The sequence below is a fragment of the Leucoraja erinacea genome, chromosome 24, assembly GCF_028641065.1.
Source record: "Leucoraja erinacea ecotype New England chromosome 24, Leri_hhj_1, whole genome shotgun sequence".
Classification (NCBI taxonomy): Eukaryota; Metazoa; Chordata; class Chondrichthyes; order Rajiformes; family Rajidae; genus Leucoraja; species Leucoraja erinaceus.
This window is the reverse complement of record NC_073400.1, coordinates 1,236,233-1,262,446: the sequence shown is the minus strand read 5'-3', so window position 1 is coordinate 1,262,446 and position 26,214 is coordinate 1,236,233. Positions and strand designations below refer to the sequence as shown.

The window sequence follows — 26,214 nt, the reverse complement described above, 5'->3', positions numbered from 1 at the left end:
GATCTGGGGGTCTTTGTTCATCAGTCAATGAAAGTAAGCAGAAGGCAGTGAAGAAAGCGAATTGCATGTTGGCCTTCATTACAAAAGGAGTTGAGTGTAGGAGCAAAGAGGTCCTTCTGCAGTTGTGCAGTGCCCTAGTGAGACCACATCTGGAGTATTGTGTGCAGATTTGGTCTCCAAATTTGAGGAACGACATTCTTGCTATTGAGGGAATTCACCAGGTTAATTCCCGGGATGGCGGGATTGTCATATGCTGAGAGAATGGATTGGCTGGGCTTGTAAACTCTGGCATTTAGAAGGATGAGAGGGAATCTTATTGAAACATATAAGATTATTAAAGGTTTGGACAAGCTAGAGGCAAGAAACATGTTCCCGATGTTGGGGGAGTCCAGAACCATGGGCCACAGTTTAAGAATAAGGAGTAAGCCATTTTGAACGGAGATAAGGAAACACTTTTTCTCACAGACAGTTGTGAGTCTGTGGAATTCTCTGCCTCAGAGAGCGGTGGAGGCTGGTTCTCTGGATACTTTCAAGAGAGATCTAGATAGGGCTCTTAAACATAGCGGAGTCAGGGGATATGGGGAGAAGGCAGGAACGGGGTACTGATTGGGGATTATCAGCCATGATCACGGTGGTGGCGGTGCTGGCTCGAAGGGCCTAATGGCCTTCTCCTGCACCTATTGTCTATTGTATAACATAATGACGAGCACTGTTGCAGCCTGCTGCATCGGAGATGCATTGTTCCAATCAGTTGTGCACAGTTCAAATTATTTTCAATTTGTCCCTGTCCCAATGGATAGAACAATCTGTGGAAGCAGATACAATATTCACAGGTAGGTCGTGAAAAATCCCATTGCTCTCTGGAACAGTGATTAGAGTTGAGTGATATAACCTAGAAACAGGCGCTTTGGGAGTCCATTCTGACCATCGATCAACTTTCACACATTGATAGTTCTATGTTATACCACTATCTCATCCACTCCACACACAGCTGGTACAGCTGATGTCTCACAGCATCAGAGACATTAGTTCGATTCTGATCTCAGGTGCTGTCTGTGTGGAGTTTGCACATTCTCCCTGTGACCGTGTGGGTTTCCTCTAAGTGCTCCCTTTTCCCGCCACATCCCAAAGACATAGATGGTTAATTGGCCCTGTGTAAATTGCCCGTAGTGTGTAGGGAGTGGGTGAGAAAGTGGGAAAATATAGAACTGGTTCTTCGACTTCCTGGAATAGACCATAATGTGAGGATGTGACAAATCATCCTCTACGATAATCCTCCGCACTGATGCCCTACAAGGATGTAGTCTCAATCCGCTTCTTTGCTCCTTATACCCCCATGACTGTGCAGTCAAATGCAAATCTACGCCAGTTTCCAAATTCACAGACGACACCGCCACAGTAGGTCGGATATCAAATATTGATGAGACAAAGTACAGGAAGGAGATGGAGAATCTCGTGTCCTGGTGCCAAGCCAACAACCTTACCCTCAATGTCAGCAAGACAAAGGTGATCAACTTCAGTAAGCAGAGCGGTACACATACCCCGGTATACATTGACAAAGATGAAAGCTTCAGGTTCTTAGGAGCAAATACCATCAGCAACATGTCCTTGATCAACCATATCGAAGCTATAGCTGAGAAAGCACACCAACGCCTCTACTTCCTTAGAAAGGAGGAGATGGGAAGATGTGGCGAGTGGTGGGGTCACGTTGGAGGTGGTGAAAATGACGGACAGTGTGCATGGCTTGATTGTAAACATGTTTGGGCTTTCCACTGACTGGATAGCATGCAACAAAATAGCTTTTCACTGGACCTCAGTAAGGTAATACAATGATAAATTGAAATAAACTGGTGGTCGGCATGGACTCTGTGGGCCGAAGGGCCTGTTTCCATGCTCTAAACTAAACCAAAAGTTCCACAGCTAGATTTTGAAGTGCACACAAAGGGTTAATTGGATGTTTTCCCGGGCAAGTTGATGCTCTTGGTCCAAGGAGCATTATACTGATGCCCACTAGCTGAGGATGTGGGCTGCATGGAGAGACGTCACTCTGTGTGAGAGTCACGTCACATGGCAGCACCACACCGGCTGGCTTCTCCACAGACCCCGCCCGGCTTGGCAACTGAGTGGCTGCAGAGGCGAGAGCTAGGCAGATCACTCCGCCTTATGCTTAACCTAAAGTACCAGTCCAGGAACTAGTCCCGTCTCGCCTCCACAATGGCCCTTATGTTCTCTTGTGTGTTTGTGCCTAAACCTCTCGTTGTGTGCAATCTCTCCCTGCTAATGCTGCTTGTCTAAAACCCCTTCTTCATAAAAGACGCCTTTCATTTCTCTGGCCTTCACGCTGCCTGCTCTTCCTCTCGTTGCCCAGCAACAACAAACTTTCCCCAGCTGATCTCGGCTTTTTTTTTCTCCTCGTCTCTTGGTCAATCCAGAATTTATTTGGATCCATTTCAACATGGGAGACTCTCTGATTATTCAGCTTGGCTCATCAAATGTAAAACATTTTCATTTTTTTAAAACAACTGTAGTCTGTGAATCATTGCTGTTTAGGACAGAGATTGCTAGACAGAGCACGGCAACTGTAACTTGGGCCAAACTTTGGATCTGGGATTAACCTGGTAGGTTCTGTCGATCTCCAACTCATTTAGACCACACTAGGGCATGTTGGTAACCTGCAGGTCTCAGTGTCACTAACCCAAGTCAAGATTAAGATAACCCAGGTCATAGTGAGACCAATCCACGCCATAGTCTAACACAGACCAACCCAGGTCAAGGTTAAAGCAACCCAGACCATTGAGTGTCTATCCCCGGGCAGGGGACTAACACGGACTGTGGTGTACATATGTCGGGTCATAGTGGGACTAACCCAGGCCCAAGTGTATCTGGGTCCCAGACCATAGTGAGACCATCCTAGATCTTACATAGAAACATAGAAAGTAGGTGCAGGAGTAGGCCATTCAGCCCTTCGAGCCTGCACCGCCATTCAATATGATCATGGCTGATCATCCAACTCAGTATCCTGTACCTGCCTTCTCTCCATACCCCCTGATCCCTTTAGCCACAAAGGCCACATCTAACTCCCTCTTAAATATAGCCAATGAACTGGCCTCAACTACCTTCTGTGACAGAGAGTTCCAGAGATTCACCACTCTCTGTGTGAAAAATGTTTTTCTCATCTCGGTCCTAAAGGATTTGCCCTTTATCCTTAAACTGTGACTCCCTTGTCCTGGACTTCCCCAACATCGGGAACAATCTTCCTGCATCTATCCTGTCCAACCCCTTAAGAATTTTGTAAGTTTCTTTAAGATCCCCCCGCAATCTTCAAAATTCTAGCGAATACAAGCCGTTCTTCTTGTTTAAGAAAGAACGGCAGATGCTGGAAAATCGAAGGTGGACAAATATGCTGGAGAAACTCAGTGGGTGAATTTCTGAGTGAAAAACCCGCTGAGTTTCTCCAGCATTTTTGTCTACCATCCTGGACCTTAGTGTGTGTAGCCCAGACCATGTTGAGACCAACCTGGGCCAGTCTGCAAATGAGCATAAACTCAAGCAGATACTGAAAATCCACAATTAAAAAAAAACAAAAAACTATTGGGAATACTCATGGATTAAGGTGAGAGGGGAAAGATATGATGAGAATCTGTGGGGCAATGGTTTCACTTAGTGGGTGTATGGAACCAGCTGCCAGAGGAGGTAGTTGAGGCAGATACAATAACAATATTTAATAGACACTTGCACAAGAAAGACATGGATAGGAAAGGTTTAGAGGGATATGGGCCAAACGCAAGCAAATTAGACCCGCTTAGATGGGGCATCTTGGTCGGCATGGATGCATTGGGCCGAACGGGCTGTTTCCATGCTGTCTGACTATGACACTAATACTTAGCTGGTCAAACAGGATAGGGAAGTAGAGTCAACATTTTTCTCTTTCTATGACAGCCACATTTCTGCCGTTAGCAGCAAACACCAGACAACGACGCCTGATCTAATTTGACTAATTTGTTCTCAATCTATCATCTCTCCACGCTCCACGCATCCCTCTCTCATCTTGTCCACTGCTGAAAACTAATCCCGGTTCTTTAGTTTCTATTCCCAGCAGAAGATTTGAAACCTGAATATCAACAACTTAAATGTTCATCTGTTCTGGCACTTTCTATAACGAGACAGACCCAGGACACCACGTTTGGTTTTCCACTCAGGTGATCATGTCAGAATTGCAGCCTCGCTCATAGCAGCCTGACAGAGAGAGTCACAGAGCTGTGCATCACAGAGAGGCCCTTCAGCCCACTCAATCCATACTGAGCTGGTCCCATTGCCTGCATTTGGCCCATAGTCTTCTAAATCCGTCCCATACATAATCTCTGTCCAAAATTATTTTAAAAGTCACCATTGTATTCTCTCTATAACTTCCTCAGGCAGCTCATTCCAGATATGGACTACCTTCTGAGTGAAAATGTTGCACTTGAAGTCTCCACCCTCACCCCATGCCGATGCCCTCTAGTGTTAGAATCCTCTCCCTGGGAAAAAGACTGTGAGCATTCACTTTGTCCATGTCAGGGCTGCCAACTCTTACGCATTGAGCCTGAGACTCACGCATTTGACAAAATTCTCACGCTCTCGCGCTGATGACAGAAGTTCTCACGCTCAAAAAAATATGTTTTATATATATATATATATATAGATATAAAATAAAGTCACACTCCTCCACGAGCAATTGGCTTAAGCCCATCGTACACTATTTAAAATGGCAATGTAGACAAAAATGCTGGAGAAACTCAGCAGGGTGAGCCAGCATCTGTGTCTGAGTTTGACCCTTCTTCAGACGCAAGAATTGTCTACCGCTTTATAGATGCTGCCTCTCCCTCAGTCACATTCCCGTGCAGATGGTGTGATAGGTGAGACACGGCGGTGGTCCCAGCACCGACCCCCCCCCCCCGATGCCCAACCCCCGGGTCACTTTCCCTCACCTCCCCCGGACCCCAGCTGGACACAGAGCACCTGGGTTGGCCCATATTCCCGGGAGGGGGGGGGGGGGGAGAGAGAGGAAAATGCTCCCCGGACATTGCCAAGTCTCCTCCACTCCGGGTGTTGTCGACGCTTCACTGACACATACTCTCACACACAACCTAACACACACTCTTACACACACACACACACTGGCACACACAAGGTTTAAAGGGATATGGGCTAAATGCGGATAAATGGGACTAGTTTAGATGGGGCATCTTGATCTGCATGGACAAGTTGGGATGAAGGGCCTGTTTCCATGCTGTAAGACTATGACACACTGGAGAAAGGGTGCAATTGCTCTGGGGAGGATCCAGGGGCGATTTTTGAACATATTGGCAAAGCTGGAATTTTTTTTTCACTTTAAAGAAAGATTTGATAACTGGGATTGTATTCTCTGCAGCAACGAAGGTGAAGAAAATACTTAGTTGAGATGAATAATATGAGAATAGGACGTGTTTCGCTTAACAAAGTGTGTAGGAAGGAACTGCAGATGGTGGTTTAAACTGAAGATCGACACTAAAAGCTGGAATAACTCAGCAGGACAGGCAGCAGGTGATGTTTCAGGTCAAGACCGTCAGACTGAAGAGGTTGAAAACCAGCCATCAAACACAATGACTGGAGCTGTGTGTTATCCAACTAAGGGCAGAAATCAGAATCATGTGTCCTTCTTTATTGACGTGACACCATAATAAATATATTACAGAAAAAATAATGTAATGGGGTGGCAAGGTGGCACAGCGGTAGAGTTGCTGGCTTACAGCACCACAGACCCAGATTTGATCCTGACTACGGGTGCTGTCTGTACAGAATTTATACATTCTTCCTATGACCACATGGGTTTCTCTGGATATTCCGGTTTCTCCCACATCCGAAAGAAGTGCAGGTTTGTAGGTTAATTGGCTTCTGTAAATTGTCCCTGGCGTGTAGGATGGAACAGGTGTATGGTAGATTGCTGGTCGGTGGACTTGGTGGGCCGAAGGGCCTGTTTCCATATATATATATATGATATATATATCTTAATTTCATTGAACCATATACGGTTGAATATGTGGCATTATTTTCGTCTTGGTTCTATAGTCAGAGTAAGGTTGATTTATTTGTGCAGAACAGTGATGGAAGCCTGATTTCTCTTGCCTTGTTTCTATGTTTTTGTTTCTCTGTATATATGCATAACAGCATAAATTATAATCTGATTTCCATACATGAATATACTAATGACATTCATGTGCTGCACCTATTGATCAGAGCCTGGCTCTACTGTGGAATGTAATTAGGAATGTGATTTAGCCTTACCTATTGAAGCATAAATGTTGCATTCAAGTGGGAGTAAAAAGACTCACTACAGTATGCACTAGATTGCACAATTTCAAGCTGAAAAATGGAAAAGCTCCCTACCGACTGTCCCGCCATCCCAGGGATCAATCTCGTGAACCTACGCTGCACTGCCTCAATCACAAGATTGTCCTTCCTCAAATTAGGAGACCAAAAATGTACACAATACTCCAGATGTGGTCTCACCAGAGCCCTATACAACTGCAGAAGAACCTCTTTACTCCTATACTGAAATCTTCTTGTTATGAAGGCCAACAGTCCATTTTACTTCGGAGTCACGTGAGTTACTACGTGAAGACCCCGCCAGCACGCATGTGCGACATATCGTCTCACGCATTGCACAGCGACGAGCGGGGTGAAGAGTTCTTCCGCGGCAAAGTTTAAATACGGGACCTGCAGGTAAGTTATCTAATCTGAGGTCGTGTATTTTTCCCTTGTGTTTTTCTGTTGCAGTAAAAACGATGGACAAGGGCAAGAAGTCGAAGAGGGTCGTGTCTCGACTGGCTGCGTGGGACCGCGAAAGTTCCGGCCGTCAACGGCGACCAGCGACACCTGGACCGCAGTTAATATGGTCCGTAGTCACCGATGTAAATCCTGCTCAGCTGGGACCAGCGGCGCAAGCTGCACAGCCCGAACCAGCGCAGTGGACTGGTGGAAAAGCAAAGCAGAAGTCAGTCCGGCCGGTTGACTCTGATGAGTCGGGCCAGGAGGACTCGCTGCCGGGGAGCAGCGGTGGTGACCGCATTTCCCGCATGGAGCGGTTGATGGAGCAAATGCTCCAATGTGACATGCTCCGCGAGATGGAGTATGGTCACCATCGCATACCCATGACAGCACCTTACCCAGGGCTGTTTAATGCATCTCCCTCAACAGAGGGGAGCATGGCGGGCCAGGGCTGGGCTGGCCCCGAAGAAGGGGACATGGCTGAAGAATCCGGCAGTGTGCTGGGGGTGCATGATCCACAGGAGCTGTTGGGAGTGGTCACCAAATTTGCGGTGCCACCACAATCAGGACAGCCGTTACAGACTAAACTGGCGGCCAGCATCGACTGCCTGTCTTTCCATCCACTACCATCAACGAGACAACAGCAAAATACATGCCTCCTGAGAACTGTGTCTCCTTAAATGTCCCTGCAGTAAATAGTGCAATCTGTGGGTACATTGGAGTTCGCATAAGAACCCAAGAGGTTAAAATGCAGAAGATATTGAAGCTTCTGACATCGGGCATAACGGCGTGCGCTCGTTCCGTGGAATGGAGATGACGGACACTCAACAGGATATACTGGCGCTGTTCTGCAATACACAATATGAGATGAATTGCCTAAGGAAGAGTGTGATTAGACCTGCACTAAACCCCAAATTTGCAGCGTTGTGTAAGACAGCTACTACACAACCACAAATACTGCTATTTGGAGGGAATTTATCAAAACAGTCAAAGAACACAATTAGGAGGCTATAGCCGTCAGACTCATGAGGGCGACATCATCAACGAGCAAGGCCACTTACCCCATACGGCAGCACCCCTATGCATCCACCAGCAGGCAACGACACCAGGATGCTGGTGAAAGCATGAGGGCCGCGCAACAAACACGGAGGTCTTTTTTAGGCCATGGCCCAGAGCGACCCTCATGGAAGATGCGCCAACCCCGCACTCCGGCGCCTCCTCCGCAGAAGAGGCAGAAACTGAAGAAGTGAATGTGCCATCGGTAACCATGGAAGTAGGTGGGTCTGGTTCCTTCCAGAACATAAAAGGTGTAGGTTCTGTACCAACAGGGGGACGGTTACACCTGTTTTGGGAGGCATGGAGGTCTATTACTACTGACCATTATATACTACGAAGTATTCAGGGATATGAAATTGAGTTTATCCAAAAAGTCATGCCCCCAGTTCAACATGTGGCTAGCCGATAGTTTGTGCTCTCGCAACTGGAAAAATTGGAAGGACATGCAGATCTGGGGAGATTATATGCCAAAGGAGTAATAGAGAGATCAGAACATGACTCTCTAGAATTTGTATCCAACATATTCAAAAAAAACAAAAAAGATGGTGGATATCGCATCATCATTGACTTGACAAAACTGAATACTTTTGTAAACTATATTCATTTCAAAATGGAAACATTTGTTACTGCCAAGCAATTCGTTTCCGAAGGATACTTCATGGCATGCATCGATCTAAAAGATGCATACTATTCGGTACCCATACAAAAGGATCATCGTCGATACCTAAAATTTAACTGGATGGGGCAGCTATGGCGGTATAAAGCCTTGCCTAATGAGTTAACATCAGCCCCAAGACTATTTACCAAGATATTAAAACCTGCCTTGGCACTACTCAGGAAACAAAAACATATTGTCATGGCGTATCTTGATGATATATTAATTGTGGGGAAACCTTGGAACTAGCTAAGTCAGCAGTCTTAGCTACCAAACTTTTGTTTGAAAAACTGGGGTTCATCATCCATTCAGATAAATCTAAGTTGACGCCATCCACAACTATGGACTATCTGGGTTTCACAATTGACTCTATCCACATGTCTGTAACATTGCCAAAGAATAAAGCAGCAGACTTAATGGAAGCCTGTAACAAGACGGACAGGACTATGAACATGATCACAGCGGCCTACAAATCAGAATCAACAAAGAAGCAATACTTCTCGTGTATAAGGAAATGGGAGTTGTATTACACAAGGACTGGAATAGCGTAGAACACATCTACAGTTACCAATGTCCTAGAATTCCTGTCCAGCCTTCATTTCGATGAAGGACTGAGCTACAGCACTATCAATTGCGCTAGGAATGCACTGTCAGCATACTTGTGGCAGGGACCAGGACAGCATTCCATGGGATCTCACCCTCCAGTTGCTAAACTCATGAGGGGTATATACAATATACCATATCGTGGCTACAGCAGGGTGGTCTAGAGAGAAGACCTTCCAACTCTTTTATAACAAACTGATTACCAAACCTGTGGTGTTTGCAAAAACAATTTTAAATCCTGTAATATGATTCATCCCAAGGGATCATTATTATTTTGTTAAAATAAATTGTTATTGTTTGAATTTTCATTTATGTCTGAATACGTTAACATACTTCCTCCGTTGGACGACTACGGCAGTGAGTGAAGCATGGACTCGTTCCACGGCATGAAATCACAGATCTTTGAAATCTTCACGTAGCAACTCGCGTGACTCCGAAGTAAAATAGTAAGATTAAACAAGAACTTACCAGTTCGAAGTTTGATCTTTATTTTATGAGGAGTTTCGTCGAGGGATTACGTGCCCTCCATGCCCACCCTCTATCATAAAGGTCAACTGGTTTTCTAGTTCCTCTTATCTTACTATGTTTATTTCACTTATTGTTGTCTGTGATTTCACATCGCTGCTTTGAAGAATGACACGCATGCGTGCTGGCGGGGTCTTCACGTAATCCCTCGACGTAACTCCTTATCAAATAAAGATCAAACTTCAAACTGGTAAGTTCTCGTTTAATCTTACTATTAGCTTTCGTCACTGCCTGCTGTACCTGTAAGCCAACTTTCAGTGACCGGTGTACAAGGACGCCCAGGTCTCGCTGCACCTCCCCCTTACCTAACCTAACCCCATTGAGATAATAATCTGCTCCCTTGTTTTTGCCGCCAAAGTGGATAAACTCACATTTATCTATTATACTGCATCTGCCACGCATCTGCCCACTCACTCAACCTGTCCAGGTCACCCTGCAATCTCCTAACATCCTCTTCACAGTTCACACTGCCACCCAGCTTTGTGTCATCTGCAAACTTGCTAGTGTTGCTCCTAATTCCCTCTTCCAAATCATTAATATATATGGTAAACAGTTGCGGCCCCAACACTGAGCCTTGCGGCACTCCACTCGCCACTTCCTACCATTCTGAAAAGGACCTGTTCACTCCTACTCTTTACAGTTTGATCACATGTTTGATCACATGTATCTGCTGGTGTCTCCTGCCTGTTGTTCCCCTTCCCGCAGTTGTGGATAAAACAGGAGCAGCAGTCATTGCCCTGTCTCCACTGTCTCTCGGGAATTCTCTGCCCGCTCCTCAGGAAGGCCACCAGTTCTATATCCCAGCGCGAGAGAGAAGTGTTCTAACAAGCTTGAGCTTTTCATTTTGATTTTGCAACCTTCCCTGTGTTTTATCAACTGCACGAGAGGAAGAGTTATGTCAGCGTTGTCGCAAAGCCTCTCGGCTCAGTCACAGAAATCAACTTTTAAAATGCAGATTTACTTTTTCTCACCCAAGAAAGAAAGCCTGCCAACCTCAAGGAGGGCTTGGCATGAGACAAATCACTAGTTACAAAGTCTCCAAGTGCTGGACTAACTCAGCGAGTCAGGCAGCATTTCTGGAGAACATTGGATAGGTGACATTTCGGGTCGGGACCCTTCTTCAGACCTGAAATGTTACCTATCCACACTCTCCAGAGATGCTGCCAGACCTGCTGAGTTATTCCGGCACTTTGTGTCTTTTTGTTGTAAACGAGCATCTACAGTTCCCTATTTCCCGGCACTAAGCCTGTTGTATGAGAGGAATTTCTGTGCACAGAAAGATCCACAGGCAGATGAGTAACCTGTCAATCAGGTTTTGGTGGTGTTGTTTCAATCAGGACACTGAAGAAAGCTCCTCCTCTCATCTTCAGGATAGTGCCATGGGAAGTTGTCAGAACCACTGAAGGCTGACAGGGCCTTGCTCTAAAGCCTTGTCCAAAAGATGACAGCTTTGTTAGGGCATCAGTGCACGTATCATCCAGCGGGCAGTGCATCCCTCCACAGTGCAGTGGCCTCTCGCTATTCCAGTGGTCGGTCCAACCTGGATTCACTGCTGAACTCGTGAGGTGAGTCAGACAGCTCCCCTTGGGGCAACCCTCGTGTGTCTTAGTGGCTTCTCTGGAATATCACCACTTACAAGAAGCGGCCAGGAGCAGCCCGTTCCGTCTACGTCACAGGTTTGCATCCAGGGATCGGCTGCTCCCTCATGAGGAGAGGTTGAGCTGAGTGGGATGTTGTGTTAAAGTTGGGACGTTAACTTACAGTCGTACAAGACAATGATGAGTCTGCGCTTTCATTTTTACTTTAGGTAGTTGAGGGGTGATGTTATAGAGGTGTATAATATCATGAGGCAAAATTGTAGATAGAGTAAACGCACAGAGTCTTTAACCCAGGGTCGGCAAATCGAGAACCAGAGGATACAGGTTTAATGAGAGAGCTCATAAGATCATATCATAAGTGATAGCAGAAGTAGGCCATTTGGCCCATCAAGTCTACTCCACCATTCAATCATGGCTGATCTATCTCTCCCTCCTAATCCCATTCTCCTGCCTTCTCCCCATAACCTCTGGCCCCTGAAAGATTTAATAAGAATCTGAGGGGCAATTTTTTCACACAGTGGGTGGTAGATGTATGGAACGTGGTGCCAGAGGAAGGAGTTGAGGCAGGTACTATAATAAATGTGAAATACATTTGGACAGCTACATGGATAGGCAAGGTTTCGAGGGATTTGGGCCAAACACTTGCAAATGGGACTGATGAGAATGGGCCTCCTTGGTTAGCATGGACGAGTTGGGCTGAAGGGCCTGAATCTGTGCTGTATGATTCTATGTGGTCTGGAATGTATAAGCCTGAGAGGTAATCTCATTACAACATAACTCCTTACAAATCCTTCGTTCAACCTCTCACCCATTTTCCTCAATCGAATGTTTCTTCTCCAAGGGTCTGTTGCTTGAATCTCAGATCCTCGGGTACCAAGTCTTAGGAAGGATAATGGAGGGATAATGCCTCACACCAAGGGACAATAAACAGAAGAGACTGTGAACAAGGTGTTTATGTCCTGGAATTAGGAGGTCAATGGCGATCCAGTGGGCAATCCTCGCTCACATCTCACCCACTCATCCTGCATCCTGTATTTTTCCAGGGTTCGCATTCAGTCACTACTAGTGCATTGCTACTGAGAATTTGTTTCACAGCTGAGATTCTTTTTATTCTTAGCACATGTATTACTGTTCCGTACTCCAGCCAAAAGAACCCATTAACCTCTGGTCTGTTGCCAAATTCACAGGCACTGGCTTGCTCAAAGGCCTATTCCAACATTTGTAACCATAATCACGTACAAATCTGCCCTGCTTCACACTTACTTATTCTCCCCCTCGCTAATGTTCCCCACTACACTTCCTTTCTCCACCCATCTTGCTCGACCCCCAGCAGTTCTTGCCCACCCCCTCCACACACGTGCCCACAACACACTGCTGCACTCATCTGAAGCACTTTCCCTCCTGCTCCCACCTCCTCTTCTTCATCCCCACTGAATCTCCCCTGTTCCCCCCTCCCTTCCCCCTCACCTCCCCTATCCCCCTGACCTCCCCTCTCCCCACTTCCCCTCTCCCCACTCCCCCCCCCCCCACCTCCCCTCCTCCCCTCTCCCCACCTCCCCCCCTCTCCCCTCTCCCCAATCCCTTCCCCCCACCCCCCCCTCCCTTCCCCCCACCTCCCTTCCCCCCACCTCCTGTTGCCCCACCTCCCCTCCTCCCCTCCCCCCACTTCCCCTCTCCCCCCTCCCCCCCTCCCCCCACCTCCCCTCCTCCCCTCTCCCCACCTCCCCTCCTCCCCTCTCCCCACCTCCCTTCCCCCACCTCCCTTCCCCCTCATGTCCTCTCCCCTCCTCCCCACCTCCCCTCGATTGAACCTCCCCCCCTCCTCGCTCCCCCCCCCACCTCCCCCTCCCCCCACCTCCCCTCTCCCCACCTCCCTTCTCCCCTCCCCTCCCCACACCTCTCCTCCCTCCTCTTTGTCACTTTCATCCTTCCTTCATCCGCTCCCCTCCTTCCCCCATTTCTCCTCAGCCACCCTTTCTCACCACCTCTCCCCATTGTACCCCTTTCCTTTCCCCTAAGATGGCTGCAAGGTTTAACCCTTGCCCTCTTCCTCTTTAGACCCCTTCATTGCCGCCACTGGCTGTGATAGTTTGCTATGGTCAGGTTGGCAGTCACGTTTCCTCATTGTTACAATATCCACATAGAAACATCCTTATACTGGCTGTACTGGATGCAACTAATCTCTTCTGCCTGCATGTGCTCCATATCCCTCCATGCGCTGCATATCCAAGTGCCTATTTAAAAGCTTCTTAGACTCCACTGTCAAATCTGCCTCCACCATCACCCCTGGCAGGCTTCACGTTCCAGAATCCCACCACCATCTGTCGAATAACCTTTCCCCACACATATCCTGTAAACTTTTGCCCCCTCTCATCGTGAACCTATACCCTCACATCCTTGACATTTCCATCCTGAAAAAAAGGTTCTGACTATCTGCCTTATCTATGCCTCTCCTCATTTAAAATACTTCCAACAGACCTCCCCTTTGCCTCCAACGTTGCAGGAAAGACAATCCAAGTTTGTATAATCTCTCCTGATAAATGAAACTCTAATCTAGGCAGCATTCTGGTAAATCTCCTCTGCACTCTCTCCTAAGCCTCCACATCCTTCCTAATGAGGTGACCAGAACTGCACACAATTGTTCTTTAGACATTAGAGATACTATCTGGCCCTTTGGCCCACCTGACCAGCGATCACCCTGTACACTAACACTATCCTACACATTAGGGATAATTTCCAATTTTAATTTTGCAAATTGTCCTGCAAACCTGGGAGGAAACTAGAGCACCCGGAGAAAACTGGCATGGTCACGGAGAATGTGCAAACCCCGTACAGTCAACACCTTTAGTCAGGATTGAACCTGGGTCCCTGGCGCTGTGAGGCAGCGACTCTAACGTTGCGCCACTGTGCCACCACCAAATATCATTCCTCATTCCTCATTCCTCCCCACTCGATGTTCCTGCCCCTCCCCATGTCTAACCCGTACAACCTTCCCGTGCCAGGAGCTTGCTGGGCGGATGTAACAAATCAACGGTTCTCTCCAGGGTACAGACCAGGTACCACACTGTAGGGAACTTGTATCCCAGTGAGAATCTGTCACATCATCAGAGAAAACAAACTAAATGATGCCTTCAAACTTGCTAAATCCCTCTCTGCTGAAAGATGGAACTTAAAGCTGATTCTTGGACCATGTTACTTAGTTACTTTGTCCGTTGAATCCGTCGGCTGACTGATCACTAGGGGAACCATACAGTGCCCTGGGATGTGTGACTGCATTCACCGTGCTATGTAATGCAAGCTGCTGTGTCTGTGTGGTTGCAGGTATAACGGAGACTGTTGCCCAGCTGGCTTCAGGATGGATAGCTGACCAAAACTACGCCAACAAGTTCCACTATCACAAAGCCTACCTTCTCCTGTGTGGCCTGTCCAACCTGCTGGCTCCAATGGCGACCACCTATGCCCAGCTGATGGTCTATGTGGTATTCTTTGCCGTGTTCTGTGGCGGATACATGGCTCTGCTGCTCCCAGTCCTGGTAAATCAGCACCTTCTCCTCCTTACTGACTCTCCTTATTACTCCTCAATGGGCAGCATGGTGGCTGCCTTACAGCGCCACAGACCTTGGTAAATCTATAAATTATTGCTGGTGTGTAGGAACATGTTAGTGTGCGGGGATCGCTGGTTGGCGAGGACTTGATGGGCCAAAGGGCCTGTTTCCAAACTGTACGTCTATAGTCTTACTGCATGAGTGATAGGATTTTGGGCAATTTCTCATGTTGATGGATGGTGTGGTGGAGACACATCCTTGAGGCCAGCATCTTTATTATCACTTGACTTTACCAATTTCACTCAGAGGACTGGATATTCAAGAGATATAAAATCAGACATTTCCCTGTTTTGATTCCTCCCCAATCTCGACCTCACCCAATCTGAAGGATCCTGACACAAAATATCACCTATCCATGTTCTTCACAGATGCTGCCTGACCTGCTGAGTTACTCTAGCACTTTGTGTCATTTTGTGTAAGCCAGCATCAGTAGATCCTTTTTTCTAAATTCTTCTTGTGACAGTCATGCCTTGCATTTGGAATGTTTTCCACACCCTTGCAGAGTGCAATACCCCCTTTGAGTGTCCTGCAACAATGTAAGGAAGTATAGAGGACATCACATTAACACCAGGTGTGCAGGGCAGCAGCCCAGTGCTCCCTGGCATTGCCCTGGATTTTTGTAATTGGGTCTCTGGAAAGTGAAGACTACCACAGCCCGAGCTGACACTAGGATTAAATTAGGCTTGGATCAATTTGTCAACTTGTCTGTAAAGCTTCAGTGAATAAGGGCCCCATGAACGATATACTGAAGACATATCAACACACACTGTAAGGTAGAATAAAGAGCCAAAGGAATATTTCAAGGCATAAGAAGACCAAGGGATTGAAGAAGTGAAGATACCAAAGGAGGTAGTTGAGGCATTGTACTGTGATAACATTTAGAAGACACTGGACAGGCACATGGACTAGTGTAGATGGGGCATCTTTGTCAGCATAGACGAGTTGGGCCGAAGGGCCTGTTTCCGTGTTGTGTGACTCTGTGACTGGATGTCTGTCCAGGTTTATGGGTTTAATTATTGGTGACCTGTGTTGGGGAAGTTGAAGAAACAGAAACAATGTGTAGTTGTAATAACAAGGAATTGCAGATGCTAGTTTATACCAAAAATAGACACAGTGCTGGAGTAACTCAACGGGTTGGGCAGCATCTCTGAAGAACATGGATAGGTGATGTTTTGTGTCGGGACCCTTCTCCAGAGATGCTGCCTGACCCACTGAGTTACTCCAACACTTGTGTCCTTTTTTTTTTTAACACGAGGGAACTATGCAGTGAATACCTTGCTCTTGTACATTCCTACTACATATATATCTCACCATAAAAGCATAAGTTAATATGCTTGTCACCAACAGCATATACACAATTTTAACATTTCTTCAATTGAATGGGAGCGTCTAGGAAGAGAGGGCGCTGTTCCTAGACAAGCAGAAACGTAACCCTGGTAACCCCAACCCCCCCCCCCCCCTCCCCCCCAACAAACACAGCCAGACCCCAGTCTGCAAAGATTGCACCCTTCTACACCCCACTCCTCCCCAATCACCACTTCACCCCTACTTAAAGCAAGACTCCAGTCTGAAAAGACTGGACCCTTTTCCACCCACCCCTCTCCAATCACCACTTCACACCCAATTACCCACACCCTCCATGCTGCACAACATCACTTCTCCATCATCAACAATAAAACTAGAGGAGGTGGATAGGCTTTTCAGAAGACAGAAAAGTCGGAAATCTCCAGGACTGGCAATGTTTCCCCCTCTACTCTCAAGCTCTGTGCTGAACAACTGGCACGGTCTACACAGACATTTTCAACCAGTCCCTGCAAACCTGTACTGCCCCTGCCTGCTTCAAAGTCTCCACTATTGTCCCTGTACCCAAAAAGGCAAGGATTGCTTGTCTTAATGACTACAGGCCTGTCGCGCTGACCTCTGTAGTCATGAAGACCCTTGACAGGCTTGTGCTGGCCAAGCTGAAAAATATCAGGAACCCCCTGCTGGACCCTCTGCAGTTTGCATATTGGGCCAATAGATCTGTGGATGATGCAGTCAACCTGGGTCTGCACTTCATCCTCCAGCACTTAGACCACCAGGGGACCTATGCGAGGATTTTGTTTGTTGATTTTAGCTCTGCATTCAACACCATTGTGCCAGAGCTACTCCACTCCAAACTTTCTGAGTTGACTGTGCCTGAACCCCTCTGTCGGTGGATCACCAGCTTCCTGACGGATAGGAAGCAGCATGTGAGGTTGAAAAAGCACATCTTGGACCCGCAAACCCTCAGCATAGGAGCACTGCAAGGCTGCGTACTCTCTCCTCTCCTCTACTCTCTACACCAATGACTGCACCTCCACAGACACCTCTGTCAAGCTTCTCAAGTTTGCGGACGATACAACCCTGATTGGACTGATCCAGGATGGGGAGGAATCTGCCTACAGACAGGAAGTGTCACACCTAGCATCCGGGTGCCATCGCATCAACCCGGAGCTCAATGCTCTTAAGACAGTGGAATTGATTGTAGACTTTAGGAGAGCTCCCCCTCCCCTCACCCCACTCACCATCAATGACACCACAGTCACATCTGTAGTAGACAAAAATGCTGGAGAATCTCAGCGGGTGAGGCAGCATCTATGGAGCGAAGGAAATGGGCAACATCTCAGGTCAAAACCCTTCTTCACATCTATGGAGTATTTTAAGTTCCTTGGAACCATGATCTCCAAGGAACTTAAGTGGGGGGCTACCATCGATTCCTCAGTCAAAAAGGCACCACAGAGGATGTACTTCCTGCGGCAGCTGAGGAAGCACAATCTGCCACTGACAATAATGGTCCAATTCTACATGGCCATCGTGGAGTCTGTCCTCACCTTCTCCATCATGGTCTGCTTTGGCTCAGCCACCAAGCACGACACCTGGAGGCTGCAGCGAATCGTCCGATCAGCAGAGAAGGTTATTGGCTGCAACCTTCCCTCCATTGACGAACTGTACACTGCAAGGGCCAGGAAGCGAGTGGGTAAGATCATCCCTCTCACCCTGGCCACAAACTCTTTGAATCACTTCCCTCTGGAAGGCGACTCGGGACTGTCAAAGCTGCCACAGCCAGACATAAAAACAGTTAAAAACAGTAGCTCTACTCAATAACCAAAAATCTGTAGCCTCCTTTCGATCTGGTATTTTGTTTAATTCACATGTTTAATCAATAATGTTTTATTATTAATGTTTAATGTTTTATGTATTCTTAACTGTCACTGTATGTCATGTTGTCACTTGTGGTCGGAGCACCAAGGCAAATTCCATGGTCATTAAACTTAGTCATTCATTCATTCATCCATTCATTCATCTGCGAATTGATTGCCACAGATGGCGATTGAGGTTAAGTCATTGAATATTTTTAAAGCTGAGATCATTGGGTTCTTGATTAGTAAGGGTGTCAAAGGTTATTGGATAAATACAGGAGAACAGGGTTGAGAAGGAAAAATAGATCAGCCATGATCGAATGGCAAAGTGGACTTGATGGGCCAAATGGCCTAATTCAACCCATGTCAAATGGTCTTAGTTATATTAGTAACAGGAAGGTTTGGTTATCTTTGACTGAACATTGTACCAAGATAGAGTGTACTGCATCAAATACTGGGTCAGATTTTGATGTGATGATATTAATGCAGAATTGGATTCCAATGCACTAATGTTCATCTTTGCCTTCCTTGTGTTCACAGGTTGATCTGGTTGGAGTGACAAAAGTGAGAATCTCGCTGGGCTTTTCAATGTTTTTCGCTGGGATTGGTTGCCTGACAGGACCTCCAGCAGCAGGTAAAGACATGGCAATGGTTACTAGGTCTTCTCTACTTCAGCGTTCCTCAGCACACAATGTTCGGCAAATGCGCATTGTTCTCCCTTGTCTATGTTTCTTAAGTGCTAGATCTTCCTGTGTAACCAAGATCTGAAGGCCCACAATGTTATGCCGAGATCTTTGTTTCCTGGGATAAATGATCAGCAAATGCAGAATGTTCCCCTTTACTGCCTTTGTGATGGACAATAAATCACCAGGATTGCTGGTGATGTTTCAATGAATCTTCACTGGCAAGTTAGGTTAAAACAAAAGAACATTACATCTGAGATAGACACAAAATGCTGGAGTAACATAGCAGGTCAGGCAACATCTCTGGAGAAAAGGAATAGGTGACATTTCGAGTCAAGATCCTACTTTAGACTGACTTTTCTCCACAGATACTGCCTGTCCCGCTGAGTTACTCCAGCATTTTGCATCTATCTTCGGTGTAACCTAGCATCTGCAGTTCCCTCCTGCACACCAGGACATTAGATCGTTTGGGCATTATCGTAAATAGTGCCTGATTATATTCAAAATACCAATAAAGCATTTGCCATTATTCATTGGATCAGGTAGCATCTATGGAGGGAATGGGCAGATGATATTTCGGGTTGGGATCTTCTTTAGAGTAGTCTTCCACAGGTGCTGCCTGATCTGCTGAGTTCCTCCAGTACTTTGTGCTTTATTCAAGATTCCAGCAACTGCAGTTCACTGGTAGATGTGGAGAGCCACTTACTGCCTATGCCTGAACTGCAGAGAAAAATTCACCTTGCAGGTGACTGTGCACAATCAGCACGGGAACGAAATGATCAATAAATATGTGACGGTAGACAATACTGCTGGAGAAACTCAGCGGGTGAGGCAGCATATATGGAGCGAAGGAAATAGGTGATGTTTTGGGTCTCAACCCGAAACGTCGCCTATTTCCTTTGCTCCAAAGATGCTGCCTCACCCGCCGAGTTTCTCTAGCATTTTTGTCTACCTTTGATTTTCAAGCATCTGCAGTTTCTTTTGAAACAAAAATGTGAATATACTTGGCATTGAGGGAGGCAGAAGAGAAATATTGTAGATGACAGCAGCAATTGGGGTGGATAGATGAGACAGGGGAATACAGGGGTGTTTAGGTGGTTGAACAGGTTTTTTTGTTTAAAGTCGGACATTTGATTTTCTTGTCATTATGTTGTGTCACCTCATTCTTAAAGCCAATGTATTTAAAGCAGGAAACACTCCCTCAAGCATTGTGATCAGTGCTGGCTAAATGGCAAAGAATCCACAGGGTTTTGTTCATGTTCATGAGGCCAAGATTGCTCCCCCGTGCATGTGAGATGCCAATGTGTGCTAGCTCGCACCCTCCTGAGATTAGGTTCAACACTGTTGTACAAAGTGCAAGGTCAGACTTACTTTGCCATGACCATGGCTGCTCAGAACCACATTGCTGGGGTGTGGAGACAATGAATCGATAACAGACTGGGCAGTCAAAGATCTCAAATCGACATACAGTCCATAGTTTAGAGATATAGCGCGGAAAGGCTCTTCGGCCCACCGAGTCCACGCCGACCAGCGAGCACCCGTACACTAGCACTAACCTACACACTAGAACAATTTAGAATTGTTACTGAAGCCAATTAATCTCCAAACCTGCACTACTTTGGAACGTGGGAGGACACCAGAACACCCAGAGGAAACTCACGCAGTCACAGGGAAAATGTACAAACTCCGTACTCACAATAGTCAGGATTGAACCCAGGTCTCTGTAAGGCAAGACCTCTACTGCTGCACCTTTACCTTCTATAAGTCAGCCCTCCATCAGCATGTGATTTACCCAAAGGCAGTGTGTTAACTTTAAAAGTAATAATTACTGCTCACAGTGATGTGCCAAAACATGAGATAAAAAAACTTTATGATTAAGTTGTATATTTACATGTCATTATCAGAAGCATCCCACCACAACCCCTTCACCCATCACACTCTAATCTACAACTCACACTGTACAAGAAGGCAGCCAACTTAACCAATGACTTTGGAGCCTAGGTGGATGAGGGGCGGGCTTTTTGAGGTGGACAAGGCCATGGATAATGTAAATTCTCACAGTCCCAATCCCAGATGTTGAGGATTCTAAAACGAGAGGGTATAGGCTTAAGTTGTGGGAGGGGAGATGTAAACAAGACCTGAGGGGCACCTTTTACTACTCAATGGGTAGTCTGTATCTGGAACAAGCTACTAGAGGAAGCTACAGAACTGGTGACTTTCAAAAGACATTTGGGCAGTTATATGGATGGGAAGGGTTTAGAGATATATATGGGCCAAATGCAAGCAAATGGGACTAGCTCAGAATGGAAACCTAGTCGACACAGACAAGTTGGGCCGAATGACCTGTTTCAATGGTGCATAACTATGACACTCACACCCCGCAAATTCCCTCTTCTCCCCTCTACTAGCGAGCAGAAGATACTAAAGCTTAGACACGTACCACCAGATGGAACAGTTTCTTCCCAGCTGTCATCTTATTTTTAAACGTACCTCTCATATGCTCAGGATGTATAACCGATTCACCGATGTACCACATTGGTCCTTGTACTTCTTCTAACTGTGCTTTCTCTGTAGCTGTAATACTATGTTCTATCCTGTTTCTTTTATCTCTTTTGCACAGCCTGATTTAGACTTTACTTAGTCTTTAGAGATACAGCGTGAAAACAGGCCCTTCAGCCCACCAAGACCAGTAATCACCCCATATACTAGCACTATCCTACACACTAAGGACAATTTCACCTCAGAGTCAAGAGTGTTTTATTGTCATATGTCCCAGATAGAACAATGACATTCTTACTTGCTGCAGCACCACAGGATATGTAAACATAATAAATTAAATAACAAAAACTCAGGGGAAAAAAAGAACAATAACAGTGCAATAATAATGTGTGTATTGTAGTTCATAGGTTACGAGGTTGTAATGTTTAATAGCCTGATGGCTGTAGGGTAGCTGTTTACTTCCCGATGGCAGTGGTGAGATAAATGTGTGGCCAGGCCAAACGTGTACGCTTTTGGAGTGTGAGAGGAAACCAGAGCGCCCGGAGAAAACCCACGCATCACACGGAGAATGTACAAACTCCGTACAGACAGCATCCATAATCAGGATAGAACCCGGGTCTCTGGCCCTATAAGGCAGCAACTCTACCACTGTGCCACCGTGTTGCCCCATCATGATATACTTGTGCATGATATGATTTGCCTGGACAGCAAAGCTTTTCACTGTACCTCATACACGTGACATTAATAAACCAACACCAGTAGATCATGAAGGGGCTCTTTATGAAACAAATTAATTATGGATACAAAACCGTGTAACTATTACACTTCTCCACGTCTAAGCGTGGACTCAAAAACACGGTCATATAGTTGCAGAGGTTCAAACTGCAGAGACTCAAGTCTCCAAATCTGAGGAAGGACGTTATTGCCATAGAGGGAGTGCAGAGAAGGTTCACCAGACTGATTCCTGGGATGTCAGGACTGTCTTATGAAGAAAGACTGGATAGACTTGGTTTATACTCTCTAGAATTTAGGAGATTGAGAGGGGATCTTATAGAAACTTACAAAATTCTTAAGGGGTTGGACAGGCTAGATGTAGGAAGATTGCTCCCGATGTTGAGGAAGTCCAGGACAAGGGGTCACAGCTTAAGGATAAGGGGGAAATCCTTTAAAACCGAGATGAGAAGAACTTTTTTCACACAGAGAGTGGTGAATCTCTGGAACTCTCTGCCACAGAGGGTAGTCGAGGCCAGTTCATTGGCTATATTTAAGAGGGAGTTAGATGTGGCCCTTGTGGCTAAGGGGATCAGAGGGTATGGAGAGAAGGCAGGTACAGGATACTGAGTTGGATGATCAGCCATGATCATATTGAATGGCGGTGCAGGCTCGAAGGGCCGAATGGCCTACTCCTGCACCTAATTTCTATGTTTCTAAACTCATCAAATGTTGCAGAGCCAAAGGGACGATGACAGGGGATAACTGTTCTTACAAAATGATCAGACATAAATGGGAGAGAGATGTGAACAGTGCCAAATCCAAAAGCCAGGTACTCCTATGGGTCAGGCAGCATCTCTGAAGAAATGTCCCAAACCGAAACAATCTCTATCCATGTTCTCCAGAATGCTGTTACTCCAGCAACCTGCTGAGTTTCTCCTGCACTTTGTGTCATATCTTATGTTGTGCAGTGATCAGATAGTAAACGAGACCACTGCTTCGATTGGGAACTGATTCTTGCAGTAGAAAAATATTTAAAAACATCTTAAAAAATGGTTCTATTGCTGAGACTACCACAGTAAATTAAAGTTGATTGAGGGTCTAATGAAAGTGGTACGTAGGAATTGATTCTAACAGAATGTTTCCTCATTGGATTGTCACAAGCCAGGAGCATTGAAACGTGTGCTTATGGTGACTGAGCTGAAACATCACCTATCCATGTTCTCCAGGGATGCTGCCTGACCTGCCGAGTTACTCCAGCACGACAGTATTATTTGTTCATAACATCTGCCCTCTAGTGTTCGAGTCTGCATCAATCATTCAAATACTCACCAAACAAGTGTCACAGTGGCTGGGACCAGTCAATGTACTTTGACTTCCTTGTCCTGCATTCATTATCCTTTATGTAACCAGGCTGTTCCTCGTCCTGCAAGCATCATCCTTTATCTGACCAGACTTTTGTGTAACTACTCCCCATTGCTGATCTTTCTAAGCTCCCAGAACCATCTGCCTGAATAAAAATTCCCCTAAATTCTTGCTCACCTTGTGGCAACATTAAATTCAAGGTCCCTATGCAGACAAAATTGTTATTTCTGATCAAAACTCTTCACAGTTATCATGTTCTAGTCTATAAATTGGTTTGCAATAGCTTCCTAAATTGATGAATCGGCATTTAGTCTCTCCAGGGTTTCAATGCTTTTCCAGCATTTGTGTTCTGTTGGGTGGATGATGAAAGTAGCATTGAAAGATACATTTCACTCCTCCTTTCTGCTTATCTGAAACCTTTTCACCTCTTGCCTTTGTCGCTACATCTCACTTGCCAGACATTGTCCCACCCCCACCTCTCTTTTCCAGCTTTCTCCTTCTTACTTCAACAGTCCAAAGAAAGCTTCCCGACCTGAAACGTTGTCTGTCCGTTCCCTCCACAGATGCTGCCTGACCTGCTGGATTTTACTATTAAAAGAAATAATCCTGTTTTCAAGAAAAGTATTAAGATCTTCAGCAGCAGGAGGATCTTGACGATGTGGCCATGGTCTTGATGGAGGATATCACGGAGGATTTCAACGGACAGGGAGATAATAGTCCCTTCTCCATTGTCTAACTGTGTGCCTCTGTTAACTGTTCCAGGTTGGCTGTATGACTACACTCGGACGTACGACTGTTCCTTTTATCTGGCGGGCATCTGCTACATCCTGTCTGCTGTGCCTCTCTTCCTGGAGCCCACAGCACGCAGGTACAAGGCAAGGAAACTAGCCAAGACTCAGACAGTGAAGACGGACACTATCAGCAATATGGCCTGTATAGCAGAATGCCAAAACGGACAAGTCATTATTCCATCTGATGTGAGATCTGAGAAGTTGCAGCATATCAGCTCTGTATAAAGAAGACTGCCGTGCCCCACAAGGAACATAAAACTATTTAAAACACCACAGTGATATCTTGTCTGACGGAAATCCAAGTGCCCAGAGTTCTGAGCACATTGTGCAGGGACACTTGTTTTGCATCAAAATTAAAATGTGATTTTTTTTGATGCAATTCTTCAGATAATGAAATTGTGGTGAATTGTTTTGGTCATCACAAGGTATGAATATGCCTGATAAAACAAGAAAATCCTACAACCTTTTGCACAGCTTTGATGTGAGATAAAGGTGGTTCTGGGCAATCACTCACACAGTCAATGGGCTTTCACCCGACGCAGAGAGAGAGCTTCCTCAGAGCCACCAACACAAATCGTTTCTCATCTTTGTCTTCAAAGGACAGCAGCAGATGGAAAAAATAATTCTCATGTTAGACTAAAGTCACTTTTGTATTTTGGTTCTACCTGCAGGAACCAAAATGAGCCATTTTGCACAGAGACCCATCATGCCATCTCCCCCACCATAACTCTGCTTCCTTAATATATCTGAGAGTTGTAGCAGGTGAAACGAGCGTCCCGTCACACAGTTACACCCAATACACATGGTACCAGGGTATCAGGCCCTATCAAACTCAAGAGAAGATCACCAAACTGCCCATATCTCCTTCAGCACTCCTCCTTCCCATAAGAGCATAGAACAGTAGAGCACAGGAACAAACCCTTCGGCCCACAAGGACTGTGGCAAACACAATGCTAGACCAACTCCCATCTGCCTGCGCGTGATCCATATCCCTCCATATCCATTGCCCACCCAAAAGTCTCTCCAATGCCACTATCATATCTGCTAATACCACCATCCACCACTCTGTGTGTAAAAAATAAAAAAATAAATCATTCATGGGACTTAACGTGGGGCCCCGAGCAGATGGTGCGGGGGGGGGGTTCATGTTATGACCGTCTACTTTTGACATTATCTTCACTACTTCTCTCCACAGTTCCTTTTGTTGCTCAAGTTTCACCATCCAGGTAGTTCCCAGATTGGCTGGCTACAGGAATAGCAATGCTGGGGTAGGCTAGCGAACGCACAGTACCAAAGAGTTATCCTTAACTAACTATCCACTTACAAGTTCTATTTTCAATTCAGTCATTCTGTGGGTGGGACTGTAATTGGCATGTATTATTTAGTCTGCAGAAAATGTAGATCCTTTGGTGGCATGGTGGTAGAGTTGCTGCCTTACAGCGCCAAAGGCCCGGGTTAGACCCTGACTACAAGTGCTGTCTGTATGAAGTTTGTACATTCCCCCTGTGACCCCCAGTTGCTCCAGTTTCCTCCCACATTCAAAAGATACACACTTGTAGGTTAATTGGCTTTGGTAAAATTATAAATTGTCCCTAGTGTGTAGTGTACGGGGATTGCTGATCAGTGCAGACTCGGTGAGCCGAAGGGCCTGTTTCCATGCTGAATCCCTAAAGACTAGATCCACACACTGGGACAAAGATTTTGTGTTCATTTTATTGGGGAATGGGATTGTTACGCGGGTCAGAAAGATGTGGATGACAGGATTTTAAACCGCTTTTAAAATTTATGTAGGCCTAGAATTAGTAAATAACATTAGGTTGGATACAAGCAACTGCAGCTGCTGGTTTATAAAAAAAAAAAAAGACTCAAAGTGCTGGAGTAACTCAGCTGGCCAGGCAACATCTGTAGAAAACATGAAGAGGTGACATTTCTGGTCAAGACCTGTGAAGAAAGGTCCTGACGAGAAACATCACTAATCCATGCTCACTGGAGATGCTGCCTGACCCGCTGAGTTACTCCAGCCCTTTGTACCTTTTCTTTTACTTATTGAGATCATATTTTTTTAGACAGCCTGTGCATGGATCTGCTACATGCTTGCATGAGCTGAACATCTCAACTACTTTAGTGTGGATTTCTGGGGCAACTTGGGCTTTATCCACACGTTGGCAGTGTGGCC

At 46.0% G+C, this 26,214-nt stretch overlaps 1 protein-coding gene across 2 annotated transcripts in view; it reads left to right on the top strand.

The window, feature by feature from the left end:
- slc16a4 (solute carrier family 16 member 4) overlaps positions 1-25,094 on the top strand; it is a 94,546-nt gene extending 69,452 nt beyond the window's left edge. For both annotated transcript variants that reach the window (XM_055654366.1, XM_055654367.1), the window contains 3 exons: positions 14,545-14,756; positions 18,530-18,623; positions 24,010-25,094. In XM_055654366.1, the coding sequence (XP_055510341.1) occupies positions 14,545-14,756; positions 18,530-18,623; positions 24,010-24,263 (560 nt within the window). In that variant the 3' untranslated portion in view covers positions 24,264-25,094. The remainder of the gene's footprint in view (positions 1-14,544; positions 14,757-18,529; positions 18,624-24,009) is intronic.
- The last annotated feature ends 1,120 nt before the right edge of the window (positions 25,095-26,214 follow it).